This window comes from Notolabrus celidotus, chromosome 8 (assembly GCF_009762535.1).
Source record: "Notolabrus celidotus isolate fNotCel1 chromosome 8, fNotCel1.pri, whole genome shotgun sequence".
NCBI lineage: Eukaryota > Metazoa > Chordata > Actinopteri > Labriformes > Labridae > Notolabrus > Notolabrus celidotus.
The window spans coordinates 17,579,320-17,594,765 of NC_048279.1; the positions used below are offsets into that span (position 1 = coordinate 17,579,320).

At 39.3% G+C, this 15,446-nt stretch overlaps 1 protein-coding gene across 3 annotated transcripts in view; it reads right to left on the bottom strand.

Moving 5' to 3' along the window:
- The window catches only part of pdgfrb (platelet-derived growth factor receptor, beta polypeptide), a 35,039-nt gene that overhangs the window by 3,094 nt on the left and 16,499 nt on the right, over positions 1-15,446 (bottom strand). For all 3 annotated transcript variants that reach the window (XM_034690250.1, XM_034690249.1, XM_034690248.1), the window contains 19 exons: positions 13,899-14,216; positions 13,516-13,773; positions 12,980-13,110; positions 12,464-12,629; positions 10,787-10,967; positions 9,183-9,298; positions 8,877-9,000; positions 8,530-8,741; positions 8,186-8,280; positions 7,938-8,070; positions 6,122-6,226; positions 5,657-5,767; positions 3,908-4,064; positions 3,519-3,685; positions 2,894-3,006; positions 2,577-2,699; positions 2,238-2,349; positions 304-403; positions 117-222 (listed from right to left, as the gene is read on the bottom strand). In XM_034690250.1, the coding sequence (XP_034546141.1) occupies positions 117-222; positions 304-403; positions 2,238-2,349; positions 2,577-2,699; positions 2,894-3,006; positions 3,519-3,685; positions 3,908-4,064; positions 5,657-5,767; positions 6,122-6,226; positions 7,938-8,070; positions 8,186-8,280; positions 8,530-8,741; positions 8,877-9,000; positions 9,183-9,298; positions 10,787-10,967; positions 12,464-12,629; positions 12,980-13,110; positions 13,516-13,773; positions 13,899-14,216 (2,828 nt within the window). The remainder of the gene's footprint in view (positions 1-116; positions 223-303; positions 404-2,237; positions 2,350-2,576; positions 2,700-2,893; positions 3,007-3,518; positions 3,686-3,907; positions 4,065-5,656; positions 5,768-6,121; positions 6,227-7,937; positions 8,071-8,185; positions 8,281-8,529; positions 8,742-8,876; positions 9,001-9,182; positions 9,299-10,786; positions 10,968-12,463; positions 12,630-12,979; positions 13,111-13,515; positions 13,774-13,898; positions 14,217-15,446) is intronic.

The window sequence follows — 15,446 nt, forward strand, 5'->3', positions numbered from 1 at the left end:
AACAATATAAGTACTGATAGATAGTTTGACCCAAATATGAAATACCACAGAGACAGCACTCCTGTTAAAAATCTGAAGTAACATTTTAGTGCAGCACTGATGTATGAATTAAATACCTTTTTATAGCTGTCAGCCAGCATGTTCCCCACACTGTGCACCAGGAAGGAAAACTCAGGCCTCTTCTCAAACTTCTCATCCCAGCACTTCTTCATGATCTCATAACTGAAACACAAAACAAAGTTAGTCGATACGTTTCTTATTTTTTACCTGCTACATGTGCAGAAGTTGGTAAAGTTGCCTCACACTTCATCAGAGGCATGGGCAGGTTTGGCCATCCGGTAGCCTCTCTTCAAAGCGTTGTAGAACAACTCATTCATGGGTAAATCAGGGTAAGGGGTACCTCCTGCAAAAAGCATTTACACTCATTTAAACACAACATTAGAAATTATACACAGGAAAGATATGTCAACTAAATCTAAATGCAGACAAAGGCATTATGTAAATGTGAAGACATGAACACAAAGATAATAAGAATGGTATAATAAAGGGTGTAAAGGTACAAATTTTTCAAATGAGGGCAATTTATTTTCCTTTATTAGGACCTTTAAGAACTTGTCTTGTCTACACACTGTCTAAAGAGCAGGACAGTTCAGGCTTGTAGGCCTGCCCAGATTCCTTTTCATAACATTTTAAATTAAACACAACAGAAGAATAATACATATGAAAAAAAAAAAAGATAGGGCAATGCATCTGAAAATACCCCATGCAAAGTGCAGAATGTGAGCAGATTTCCCATTAAGCTAGTACATTTTAGCAGTCTATTCGTCACATAAAGTAACTATGCAAAATTTGTATCCTGTTTCCATGTAGCTGCAGCTTTTTTTCTGCATGCTGGAACATTGTGAGGATGGACTGACACTCAATAATGTGGACACAATTGCACCTACAGGAACGACACGGTCCACTGTTTCCTACACTGGACATCAGCTACCCTGCTGAAACCAGGTTTTAGGGATCAAGACTTTATTACAGGGCAGTAAAGGCCGGTTTAAGTTTTGTGTTCTCTTGCTCCACAAAAGGCTTGATGTAATTTTTCCCGCAACTCTGTTCAGCATCTCCCGCTCTTCACTGACACAAACACTGATGATCACAGGTGACAGGAACAAAAAAAACAAGACTCAGTATCTCTAAAGTTGATTTGTTGAGAAAGTCACTGAAACCAGTGTTTTTGTACCCTACAAGATGGGCTATGCACGCTGTGTGTGCGTGGTGCGCTTCTTTTGTTTGGTCAGTATGGGGACCTTGGATTTAAAAAAGAAAACACTTACAATACCCTGAGCACGGAAATCTGATTTCAAAGCTTGACTGTGACTAGTACGATTAGGACCTCATATGAGCTTTCAAACTAACTAGTATGTACTTGCAATTTGACATGGAATTTGAAAATTCCCTTAGCTTTACATTAACACACTTGATCACACTGGAAGCCTATGTTTATCTTTAAAAAAATAAAGAATAAGAAGGCCAGCAGGTAAACTGATGCAATGTGACCCATAAAGGCAATCACAAAATGAACCCCTCTTACATATACATCAGATATTATCCCTCTTGTTATGTTGTGGGTCAAATTGACCCTTTTTAAAGTTAAAAAATCCCCCTAAAATTCTTAAAAGTATTTTTTCTGTATGAAACTTCTTCTGCTTGGCTCAATTGGTGAAACCAACATATAAAATGAAAATGGCTGATTTCCCATATTTGCGAACCCCCCTGCATGTTTATAGATATACTATTTGTGGGTCAATTTAACCCGGCAGTCAAAGTAGAGGCTAAAAGGGGTCAGAAGTGTCAAATACTAGTTGTTTCTTTGCGACTGTGTGACATATTTCACCCCACTCATACACACACACACGCACACACACACACACCCTTTTAACATGAATTTTCATTCAAAACAAGTGAGTTATCCTCATTAAACCATGATCTGTTAGAATTTGAGAACACCATTGCACTAAATACTGATTTAAGTGGTTAGTAATGTAGTTAATAATGAGATTTAAAAAATGTTTATTGGGATTTTGTGGGGTTCTGACACTTTTGGATAATTGAATATGCCCCGCATTAAATTGACTCAGGAACATTATTGCTGTTCCTGAGAAACGAACATAACAGGAGGGCTATATAGATTAATGTATTTTGTGGATCCATGTGTATAAATACATATGTGTGTTAGGACTTACCCAGTGTAAAAATCTCCCACAGCAGTATGCCAAATGACCACACATCACTGAAGGTGGTGTACAAATTATGGAAAATACTTTCTGGGGCCATCCACTTCAGGGGCAGAAAGGTCTGATGAAAGAAAAAAAACACACTGCATGTAAATACAGACAAATAATATATCCAATTACTTCACTTCTATATCCTTTTGGTAGATCCATTACACTCTTTTGCTTTAGTCAACAGCATCTAATAGTGAGTGCATTTAAAATGTGGTAGGAACTAGAGCCAGATATAACCAAAAACTGGATATGCATCACTTGCGAGTGGTGAATCTGTGCAATGATTTTGCCACTCACGCTGCCTTTAGAGATGTAGTTGGAGTCATGCATGATGTCTCTGGCCAGGCCAAAGTCACAGATCTTCACCAGTTTGCCCTCACAGATTAACACATTCCTGGCAGCGAGGTCACGATGAACGCACTGTAGAGGAATCAAATCAAATTAGATGCAGTTGTGTATTTATTGGAAAAAGGAAGTAATATCAATCTCTTTTTTAGTATCCTTTGAAATGAGTCAGCATACTCCCTAAAATGAGGAAATGCGAAATACTGCTTTGAACTACACATACCAAGTCACCATTAGCTACATATCTTGCAATATTATTGATATCTTACATTTTTGGAGGCGAGAAACTCCATCCCCTTTGCCACTTGGTAGCTGAAGCCCAACAGGTCGTCGTAGGTCAGAATAGCAGAGTCACTGATGAACATGTCCAATCCGCCCCCACCTGGACAACGAAGACAAGGTGAGACCACGAACATGTAGGGTGTCTCATGAATGAGGACGTTGTTGTCCTTTTTTTTTAAGAGGGGAACCCCCACAAAAGTCCTGTGACTGCATGGGTTGTAATGGCATGGCCTTTATGTGCTGTAACATTTGTCTGTACATTTTCTTCAGACTGTGATCAAAAAGCAAGCTTTATTATTTTTTTATGAGGCAAAAACAACCAATCTGTTCATGAGCTGCACTTTTTTAAGTTCACTGATGGAGGATAGTGCTTTTCACACATAAATACATCATGTGCATCTCCTTCTTCTTTGTTTCCTGTCTTCAGTGTGCTTAATTTGTCATTTACAACACTGGAAAATTAGTAATTGACAATACTCGAGAGAGAGGGAGAGAGAGAGAGAGAGAGAGAGTGAGATAGAGAGAGAGAGAGACGGAGAGAGAGAGAGAGAGGGCGAGAGAGAGAGAGAGAGAGGACACACTAGTGACATTGACGTATGACTTATGTCAGACCTTGTTCCTGATAAATGTCCTGCTGGTAAGGCGACTCGTATGGAGAGGGCTGGATGTCTGCGTACTTGATGGAGTCTATCTGCTCCTGCATGGGCACGTAGAGTGATGGCTCGTCTTTGCTCATGTCCATGTACCCTCCGTCACTCTCGCTGCCAAATGACACATAGCTGCAGGGACACAAGGAGTTTGAAAATGGACTTAACTGACCTACTTTCAGATTTATTCACTGCTCAAAGTCTTATGAAACTTTATGTGTGAAAGAAAACTATGTCTGTTACTGTTTCTTGGTATGTTACATCAGAAATGTAGATACAATCCTCCCCACACATTTTATAATCCTTTATCCAGCTCTGGCAGGAAATTTTGTGTTATTTTTTTATTTGCCTTACCCTTTCCGCTGGCTAAGCGGGGTACTTCCTCCAGAAATGAGGCAGCTGTCATCTTGGTTCTTCTCAGCATAGTACTGCAGCAGGGTGTGCTTGTTCCTGTGCAGGTAGTCCACCAGGTCACCATAGCGGCAGTATTCAGTTACCAGAAATAAAGGTCCTGATTGGTGGAAGAAGATGAAAGTTAAAATTTGATCTGGCAGGCTTAGAACAGCAACCTTTCATCAACAAATATATAGATACACCAACAAATATATATTTTGATTAGCTAAAAGAAGAAAAATAGAACAACAATCTTTTTATGATGTTATTAATACTTTTTTGAAGGGTGAGCAATAAAAACTGTAAATTTACTGAGACATGACAATAACACTTGCATTAAAACAGCTTAGTGATCCCACAGGTTTACATTGGGACAGTATAACAAAGCTTCATCATGGTTACCAAAGTATGAAAGAATTTTAAAAAGGTCACTGAGTTTTCGCTCAATTAAACATAGCTTTTAACATTTTTATAAATGTTTTATTGGAAAAATATTCTAGGGACCACAGGGAGTTTTCCATTGCAATATCTCCATGGCCACAAGGCTGAGTGGTGGTGCTGTATGCTGCTCTCTTAATGCATTCTTTTAATTGAAGTTATACGTGGCTTAAATAAGTACAAATCTGTATGTAATGGTCAAGATTTGTCAGAGGATTGTTACATAAATTATTGAAAGAAAATACAAGTTGAAAGAAAAGGTCATTTAAAAAACTACATTATAAAACATCTCAGTTATTTAATTTATTCTGTTGCTATTAAGACAAAAAAGGATATGAATGAATGAATGAATGATTTGTAGAGGTAAATATTGTGCATGCTTCATTTTGATTGTTATGCCATAACAATGGATGGACTGTTTATAAATGGTTGAATGCTAGGTATACATTCCTAGGACAGCAGAGCTAAAAGTGTGTGTTGTTTATGGTCCAAACAGAGCTTAGACAGCAGCTACAGTCTGTTTGCATCTGAAATGCACTATCTTACTCTCTCTCTTCTACAATCTCTAAAGCCGCAGGAATGTTTTCACCCTCTGCATGAAATTATTACTCTCTTGTTTTCATCTCTTTTCATGTAATTTCAACATGCTGATAGGGTCAGAGAAATCCTTGTTTAGAATGTATGGTAATCTATTTACAGCATGGATTAATGTTATAGGCTTTGAGCTATGAAGAGTAATATTGCTAAGAGCATATCACATGATCAAAGCAGTTTTCAGTTAGTATACATGTATTTCTGTCAAAATACATGTATCTTTTCCTTTTGGAAACTGAATGGAGAATATCTTGTTAAAGGAAACATTTTTGTTTAGTCCCTGTCTACAAGTGGACTCTATGTTAGTTTCTTTTTTCAGAATACTGGAATGGAAAATGTGTTTCAAACAAAGAACTTATGTTTTGCTGCATGTGCTAAGTAGGTCATTTTGGTCATTTTCCTGGAAAAAATCCCCCCTTATATCAGGCACTGTTTCTTTTAAAATACATTTTTGGGTTTAAGGCCTTCATTCATAGAGGATAGACAGGGCAGTGGAAAGAACAGGACCTCAGGAGAAAAGATATGGGAAAAGAAACACAGGTTGAAATCACACCCATGTCATCTGCTTGAGGGCTACAGCCTCTGTGCATGGGGCATGCAACTTAACCACATGGGTCATACTGGCGCCTGGGAATAAAACACTTTTAAAAAACTTCTGTTGCTGCCTGTAATCCTCACCATGTTTGGTGCAAGCTCCGAGCAGGTTCACAATGTTAAGGTGAGGGCCAAGGTGACTCATTATCTTCAGCTCGGACATCAGAGCCTGAGTCTCGCTCCTCCTGGCTGTAGCTGCGCAGAGAGAGAGACAGAGAGAGAGAGAGAGAGAGAGAGAGAGAGAGAGAGAGAGAGAGAGAGAGAGAGAGAGAGAGAGAGAGAGACAGAGACAGAGAGAGAGAGAGAGAGAGGAAGGTATGAGAACAGGAGAACTTATCAGAACACACGGTGGCCCTGCCAAAATGCTCAATGCCTGTTGGCTTAAACTCACACCAGGCTGGCAACCTCACAAAGGCTCAGCAGGCGATGTCTCTCTCTTCGCTCACAGGAATACAGCATTCTTTTGTCATAATATGTGACAGCTACGCAGGGAAGTGTAATGTTGCCTGCATATGGCTTTTTACTGTGTTTTTACATTGTGTGACTTACATTTCAGCATCTTCACGGCCACTTTTGTGCTGGACTGGGAATGAGCGAGACCATACGCTGTTGCCTCCACCACCCTGCCAAAGGCTCCTGATCCAAGAGTGCGACCTGAAACACAAAGAGAGGCTCAGTGGGAAACAGTGTGAATGCAACACATGGTAGAGCTGAAAAACAGGAGAAGCCCTCTGTTTGTTAATATACTGATTCAAACTTTTCCTTCAGGGTTTTTTTTTCCCCCAGAGAGGCAGAATTCAGCAGGCTTTAATGAAGGATGCACATTTTTCTCTCTTTTACTTTGTAGGCATTTGTGGGCATGGAAAGCTTTGTTTGTAAAGAGCAGCTGATTACAAAACAAGACGTCATCGAAAACAGAGGAGCTTTAAAGTGAGAGTGAACTTGGGGCCAGGCAGACAAGTTTAACAAACCTCACTTGGTATTCTAGACTGGAGTATGCCCAGACAACCCAAACCCCCCACAGCACTGCAGTCACCTGGTGATAGCAACATACTCATTTGTTTGTTTTGTCTGAGCAACGCGTGCAGAGTACTGACTGAAAAATTAGCTTAGTTTAGTTATAAGTTATACCCTTGATTTAGGTCACGACTAGCAAAGACAAAGGGTGCCAAAAAAGGGGGAGTGAGAAAAACGAAAAGAACCATCACAGACAAAACCTCAAAGTAATCCCAGTTTAAATTTGGTAAATTGGTAAATAAAAAATTGGTGGTTGCATTTTTACTTTAATAAAGTAGTTCAAATCCATGTTTATCTGTATTTGTATGCTATTTTGATTATTTTTTTAACTGAATGTCCAGTGTTGATTTTTTAAATACATTTAAAGGCCTTCCTGTGTGCTTTCTATATTCTCTACACCAGTATTTAAAAAGACAATAGAATGCTATTTTAGAATGTATTTTTTCATTTTGTATTGTATTCATAGAGTCTGGGTGTCATCCTCAACAGCTCAATTTCTTTCCACTCTCATATCAATAACATAATAACGTCTCCGCCCCTCTCTCACCCCTCACACTACTGCTATCCTGGTCCACAGCCTCGTCAACTCCCGTATTGACTATTGTAATTCATTCCTCTTAAATCTCCCCTCACAAATCCCTCCATAAGCTTCAACTGGTTCAGAGCTCTGCTGCCCGCATCATCACTAGAACCCCCTCCTTTCACCACATCGACCCGTCCTGCAGCAGCTCCACTGGCTCCCGTTCAAATTCAGAATCTCATTCAAAATCCTCCTGTACACATTCAAGGCCATCCACAACCTCGCCCCCCTGTATTTGTCCGATCTCCTCCACATTGTCACCCCCTCTTGCTCCCTCAGGTCTTCCTCCTCCCTCCACCTCTCTGTGCCCTAGCCCGTCTCAGCACCATGGGGAGCAAAGCTTTCAGTCGCTCTGCTCCCCAACTATGGAACTCACTCCCAGCCGACATCAGAAATATTGACTCTCTACCCCTCTTCAAATGAAAACTCAAAACCCATCTGTTCCAATCCGCATTCTCTGTTTAATTTCCACTGCTTCATTTTTAACTTGGTGTTCCTTTGCTTGTTGTTTTTATTTCTTTTATCGTGTTGTTTTATTGTGTTTTAATCTTTCTGTGAATTAGCCTTGAGTGTTAAGAAAGGAGCTTTTAAATGAAATGTGTTATTATTATTATTATTATTATTATTATTATTATTATTATTATTATTATTATTATTATTATTATTAATTATTATTATTATTATTATTTCTGTCCAATTATGTGAGCCTGTGAAGTCCCTTCACAGGCCTTCACATAAGCTCCGCTCTTTTTTGCCCGGAGAACTCACCCAGCACCAGGTTGTCTCGAGAAAGTTCCCAGGCCAAGTCATAGGGCAGGTGGATGGGGTCCACGTAGATGTACTCATGACCATCCTGGCTCACAGACTCGATCACCTTCCATCTGATCTCATAACGAGGCTTCTGAGAACGCAGAGAGATCAAAGAAAAACTCAACAACAACAAATGGCTTCATTTGTACATCTTTAATCACTGGACTCTTGCTTTATAGTAGACATGTTAAGAGGAGCTTTCTTACCTTCCTCCATACAGCGATGAGGATAACTATGGACATCATGATGATGACCACTAAGGCTAGAACAGCAGCCAATATTGCCACCTGGGAGAACAGTGCTGAATCAAGCAAAACAACACAGTGATTTAGTCAGGATGAGGATCAATTCAAACTTCTGACTTTTGTCAAACCCTCAAAGGACAGAAAACTTCACTGTAGAGATATGTTGACAATTATAGTAAAAGTTTAGAGCTTAAGTACAGATACATGTTTTGTCTTAACATAAGTTTACAGTGCGACTGATTCTGTCTCTGAATAATACATAAAATATGATTTCCTCATGCATAAATCATTCACATGACACCTACTGCTGGACACCAGTTTGACGTCTCTTCTGTCAGTGAGCCCGGCCTGGTTGCTAGTCTCACAGCGAACTGTCACCTGCTGCGGCTTGTGGAAGGTCAGCTGGCTCCGCACTTGGCTGGTTTTGCGAGACTCGCTGTAGCTGACATTGGTCTGGATGCTCAACAGCTCTGGCTCTGGTGTCAGTGGCTGCCACACCGCCGTCTGATTGTTACACCTGCAGCACAGCATCGGATCAGCAGGTGGAGTTGAACCAAGATGAAAGCAAGATGCACAGTGTTTGAAAGTAAAATCAATGTGTGTATCTTCAGCCCCCTGGTGTTCACAGTGTGACAGTGGTGGTGGGACTTACTTGAGCATGCTGTCACAGCTGTACCAATGTATGCTCGGGGTTGGGACCCCCTCAGCTACACAGGTCACTAAGTGTCTCTTCCCAGGGAGGTGGTGGTCTGTCAGGTCTTTAATTTGAGACGGAACTACATGGGGGGTGCAGCAGTCGTTAATCATCACTGACATTGAGATAAACAAAGTCTGTTCTCTTTATATCCCATGCTAAACTTTCATAGGTCTATACTTAAACAATACACAAACACAGATAAACTACTAAGAATATCTTGCACCCTTTGGAAATTATAAGTGATCCAAAACAGCGTGTTACCTCGGACCTCCAGGTCAAAGGTCACTTCCTTTGTGTCATCTCCATTTGTAACATGGATGGTGTAGAGGCCCTTCTGCTCAGTCCTTACCCTTACCAAAGTAAGAATAGTGACATACCTGAGAGAGAGGACACAGAAGAAACAGGTGAGGAAGTTAGAATAAAAGGCCACAAACTGCTCTTTTCCTCTTGTATGTAAGAACTCTCCTAGTCTCTCAGGGACACATGTATAACTATTTTAAATAATTTGCAACAAGCCAAAGTTCTGGTTAGATCTACAGAGCATCAACATTTTTAAAAGCAAACTCAAGACCTACTTTTTTGGTCTTGCTTTTTAACTGAGTTTTATTCTCAACAGTTTTATTTATTTATTTATGTATTATCTGGTTCAAATTTTAGTCACTTTTATTGTACTTTATTTATTTATGTACTTATTTATTTATTCATTTATTTATTTATTTATTTTAAGTATAGCATCTTATTTTCTTTCTAATGGTTTAATATTTTAGTTTTTTACTATCTTAGAAATGTATTTTATTTTGGTGATTTTAATTTCCTGTGTTGAGTTTTAACATCTTATTTTACCTCCAGTGTTTCCTCATTAAGATATCATGAAAGCGTTTCCTCAGTTTGTTCAACAACTATTACTATAGTTGCATATATTGTGTATAAAGTCTGATTGATTGATTGACTTTAACATGCAGAAGATAAATAGTGACTTGGCACAAGACTCTCTACAGGCTACATAAACCATTCTCTTAATATGGACTTTCTTTCTCTTTGCATGACAAACCATACAGATAAAATATTGCGGTTTTCACTGCATGTGTAGGTTTAAACCTTCCTCTAGATCTATTTCCACAGTATTTGGAGGGAAATGCATGGCAGGAAGCAAGGGTTTTTTCTGATCTGTGATAAAGTTCACTTCCTGAATCACACTATAAAGATAGAGGAAAGTACACTGCCTCACTGGCTGCTTGTTCATTGGCTGAAATCTACCTCACCATGTAAGGTGAAGTCATGTAAAAAACAAACTCTCTTGACCACCACTACAAGTACTCCTTGATGTATGATATAATGTGCTGATTACTGGTTACTCCAAACTTCAACACAGTGTACTCATGAACACATTTTATAAATGTGTTTATTATATTTTCATCATTAGACTTAAAACATGAGATTTTGGGATTTCCCATATCATGTCAATTTTCTGTTGTTGTTATGTTCTTATATGTAATACATTTCTCATCAAATCTTGTATTTTTTTCTTTCTTTGTGGTAATAAGATTGCAGCTCCTTCAGTTCAAACATTGTTTGGCTGTTTTCTTAAAGACATTAGTGAGTTGTGACAAGTATTTTGTGTTTATGGTTAATGTGTGATGACTGATGGATTGCTTCCCTCCAGAGAGTATTGTGTTTCTCTCTGCGGAGGCCTTATCTGTTGATGACTGACAGGAGCCTGACGCCTCAAGAGGCTGTCACCCTAACAGAGGTTTAGAGCTGGCTCTTCAAATCATCTACTCTTCTAAGGTCTCGTATGGCTTTATGGTTTGTAGGATATTAGAAAAAGTGAAGAGATACCTGAGAAGCCGGGCTGGTTGTCTCACCTGATCTCATGCTCTTGTCTGGTTATGATGGTTTTGTCTCCTCTGATGGTGGTGCCGTCTTTGCTCCAGCGTACCTGAGGGGGTGGGTAGGCTTGGATATCAACTCTCAGCACCACGTTTTCCTGGAGTTTGGCTGAAATGTTTTGTTTCTGGGCAGGTTTCAGATCCACAAAGCCTCGCTCTGCGGGAAGAGGATAATTTCATCAGCAACATTGTGTACATTTTATAATTCTGGGTCATCTTTTTTTTACAAGTTATATTTTTAGTCATTTTTGCTTTTATTGATAGGACAGCTGAAGAGAGACAGGAAATGTGGGGGGTAGAGAGTGGTGGAGAACATGCAGCAAATGGTCCTGGCTGGGATTCGAGCCTGCGACCGCTGCGACGAGGACTAAAGTCTCTGTATATGAGGTGCGCTTAGACCGCTAATCCACTGGTGCCCCCACTTCTGTGTTATCTTTATCACAAAAAGGCATAATGCATTCTTTCAATAAGATTTCAGATTTACTATGTTATCATAAACATGTTCTTTCTTGGTGCCTTGTTAGACATTGTTATACTGTACTATTTGTGTTGTTTTTTTTGCTACTTTGGAGAGGCATCAACAATCTGTGACACAAATTTGCCTTCAATGAAGTAAACCTATTCTTGATTATTTACCTGTTTACACATTAATAAGAAATTGAGCACATAAGTATGCTGTTAGAATTGGAAATTTGTCTGTTTTGAAGAAATCAAAGTCTGGTATTCACTCCTTTAACTCCTTTAACATGTTCTCCACCGACTTGTTTGCTTGTAGTTTAATGCCGAGCTTGTAATACTCATTTTATACAAGCTGTGGTCAGAAAATCATTTTACTTCCAGGTATGAAAGAAAGCCAAACGGTGAAGTTGCAAGCAGGAGGAACAAAAATTAGCTCAAAGACTAATAAGCTTTGAATATCTAGCTCGTATAGGTTTAATTGCAACATGAAGTCTCTTTTACACAAGTCGTTTTAGAAATATTTGAAAATGATTATATTATTGTGAAATGATTGAAGTGTTGAAAATATTAAAGATGCACTGGAAGGTAGGCAAGAGACAATTTCCTTTAGTGCTTCTGTTGGCTGCTAACCCTCTGAGGCAAGACAGTACCGGTCTTTTCCACTGAGACGTCCAGAAAAAACGACTAAACTGTCTGAGTTTCACAGAAGCACATTGGTTCAAGTTATTTAAGGATTTCATAAACATAACACACCTCACTGCAGAAAGAGTATCATTTTTAGATCCAAAGGCCCGCAGTGACTGTCCGAAAAGGAATAAGGAAGAAAAATATAGAATGATGAACTCTGCTTTTATTGGCCCAGATGTTTGCAGGATCATATTTTGCCTTTGATGCTAGACTTACTGTATGTACTGGAGTTTATTTCTAAGAGTCTAAATATAGAGTTACCCTACCCCCAGGTTGAAAGCTTTGTTTTAAAGAGCATCCACACCATGACTGTGGTTCTTCTGACACTTTAAACATAAATAAATAGAAGACGTCTTCATTTCCTTAAAAAGACGCACCTCTCTCACCTTGACTGGTGATGGTTTACATAATAAGCAGTGTTCTGTCTGTCAGCTAAACATAATAATAACCTGCTGGGCATCAGTTTGTTATAGTTCCTCTGTGCATGTGCGTGTGTGTTGCTCTAACCGAGCACAGTGATGTTGATGCTGGCAGAGGCCGTCTGGTCTTGGACACCCTCGTGAACATGGCAGATGTAGTTTCCACTATGGGCCACTGTGGTCTGAGGGAAGATCAGACAGGAGCGCATGTTCATGGCGGACAACACGTCTGTCAGGGGCTCCACCTCATTGATCTTGAAGAGAGGGTGAAATTATTAAGATGAGATATTTTATTATCATGAAACCTCTTTATGCAGAACATTAATTCAGGCTGCCCCCTTGAGTGATATGATTTTGGGTTAACATTTCAAAATGTTGATGAAAAGAGCTGAACTTCTCTGGGGAGCTTAACTGTCTATATAAAGATCCAAACAGGAAACCAAGCTGAACTGATTATTACCAACACCACATGTTTCAGAGATTTTTTACACGGATAAAAATTGAGGAGTGTCTCCACATCTTGATGCAGTTTGGCTTTAGACCGGAGAGTGATCGCAAAGGGAAAGCTGAACAAAAGTGCTTGTTCTGCTTCACTCCTACTCACCTCTCTGTTGGGGATATCCCAGGAAAAAAACACCAGCTCCACTCCCTGAACCGTGCAGTTTACTGTCAGCGACTCGCCCTGTTTCAGGACGGTCTTCGACGCATTGACGTAGGCGTCGATGGCCTCTGGGACTGGGAGGGGAAGGGGAGAGTGTGTGGGGAGAGGAGGAGAGATGGTGGTGAAGTGATTTATCCAAATACTATGCAGAAAAAAAATATCAAAACTGTGAATAGTTAAAAAGTAAATCAATTCCCATCAGTATTAGTTAATAAATGTACTGTTTCTGGCTTTTGTGAGTGCACGAGATTGAGAAAATCACACCTTCAAGTTGCAAATCTTTTACCAGAGAAGTAAAAGGTTGCAAAAGCACATGTGATACTACAGGAATTACTTATTATTCTGGACTAAGTGCAGCACTTTGACTACTTAACTTTTAGAATATGCTGCATAAGCTGTTCAAATGAATGGACATAAAGATTTTATGAGTATCTTAATGTTGCACTGATATACTCATTATCTTTAAGCTGAACACCTACCGACAATGCTGAAGACGTAGAAGGCCTGAGACTCCTGAACCTCTCCATTCATCTCTCCACGACACATATAGGTCCTGTCCTCCAGGCGTGCCTTGTACCCCTCACTAGGGACATAAACCCCCTTTATAGGCAACTCTGTGTCCCTCTCATACAGGGTGACATTGATGTTTGGGTTGGTGACCACACATGGGATGGTGCTCTCCTCACTGGTCTTTGTTACCATGCCGTGTGAGCCCTCGATGAACCAAACTTCAGGGTCTGTGGACAGATACAGGACGCTTTTTATGATGATGAAACTACAGTGTTACAACTTAATAAATCAATACAATATGTCTTTTACATGTGTTACCATTTAAGTCACAGATAAACAAACCAGGGCTCACCTGGGACAAAAACAGACACCTCCTTAGTTTCCCTGGTGTGTCGATCAAGGCACTGATACACCCCACTGTGCTTCCAGCTCACATTCCACAGAGTCAACACACTTGATGTGGCACTGCTTTGCTCGACAGTGAAGCTTTGACCACCACTTTGATTTTGCTCCACCTGAAAGTATGGCACATCATCCCTCTTGAAGGCCCAGGTGGTCTCTCCCGAGCCGGAGCAGGTGAAGGAGAAAGAGGAGCCCTCGGAAAGGACAAGGTCTTTCTCATCGGGTGTGATCTCCACACAGCTCAGCGTGGCGCAGAGATACAGCAGAGCTTTGTTTGGCACAAACAAGGGAGAAGAGGTCAGGTTAGAGGTGAAAGAGACGGCAGCATGAGGGCAAAGGTTAGGTTAACAACACATGCCAGATCCTGTTCTGTCTTTTCATGATGAAGGATATGAGATGTCTGGGATGAAAATGTGGGAGGATAATGATGTTTTGTCAGTGAAGGATAGGTTTAAAATGACAAGGGTCGGTTTGAATGCATCTGTTTTACTTAACATCAAAGTGTTGTGTTATCTCTCACTGTCTGTAAATAAATAGAAAAAAAAAGGGTCTGTTTTGTGGATGCTGTGACCCTCTCAGCTTAATTTGGACAAGAAAAGACAATACTATATATGGCATGGCTACCAAGACAAACATTTTAGCTCTCTGGAAAATGTGGGTGTACCTTGTTTTAAAACCTTGATACCAGAAACAGCAAATTTTAACAATCCTTTTTGTCTTTATTTACCCGTGTAGACGAAGTGTCTCCTCTGTAGCTGTTATTTGTTTGCAAATTGACAATTTCTAAATAAAACATAAAAAAAAAAGAAACAGTGCTTCTCTGAAAAATGAGCTGCACTGAAAAAAAAAAAAGCAAAAGAATCTGCCAATAGAACAAGTGAAAATTTGCTTGTTAAGATTTCTTAAAATAAGACATAACATTTAGAAAAATGATCTTAAAATTAGCAGGGAAAACTTATTTTAAGCAATATTTTACCAGTATTTTAAAGCTTAGTGTCTCAGAATAAGACAGGAATGATAACAATTAGTATTTTTTCACTCAAAAAAAGATTTTTGCACTAATACATTTCATGTCAACTTCTTCATTTGAGATATATTCACCTTAATTTGAGTTGTATTATATCAGCACTTCTCTAACTTTAAGACCATCTTGTACTTGAAATAAGATTACAAAATTTAATTTAAGCATTTTGAGATATAATGTCTTGTCATAGTGAGCTGGATATACTAATATTCAGTCATGTTGTTTTTTAGGATAAGCCGGGTATGCTCAAAAGTAGGTGTTTCATTGCGTGCATGTAGTTTGAGGATGTATATTTGTATCTGATTTAGAAGAAACAGTGCCTGAAAACAGTAACCCACCCTTTAAAAAAAAACAATTTCTTTCTTTCTTTCTTTCTTTCTTTCTTTCTTTCTTTCTTTCTTTCTTTCTTTCTTTCTTTCTTCATCAGTGGAGCTGTTTTCTGATAGATTCTCCAATAAAATGCATTTACTTAAA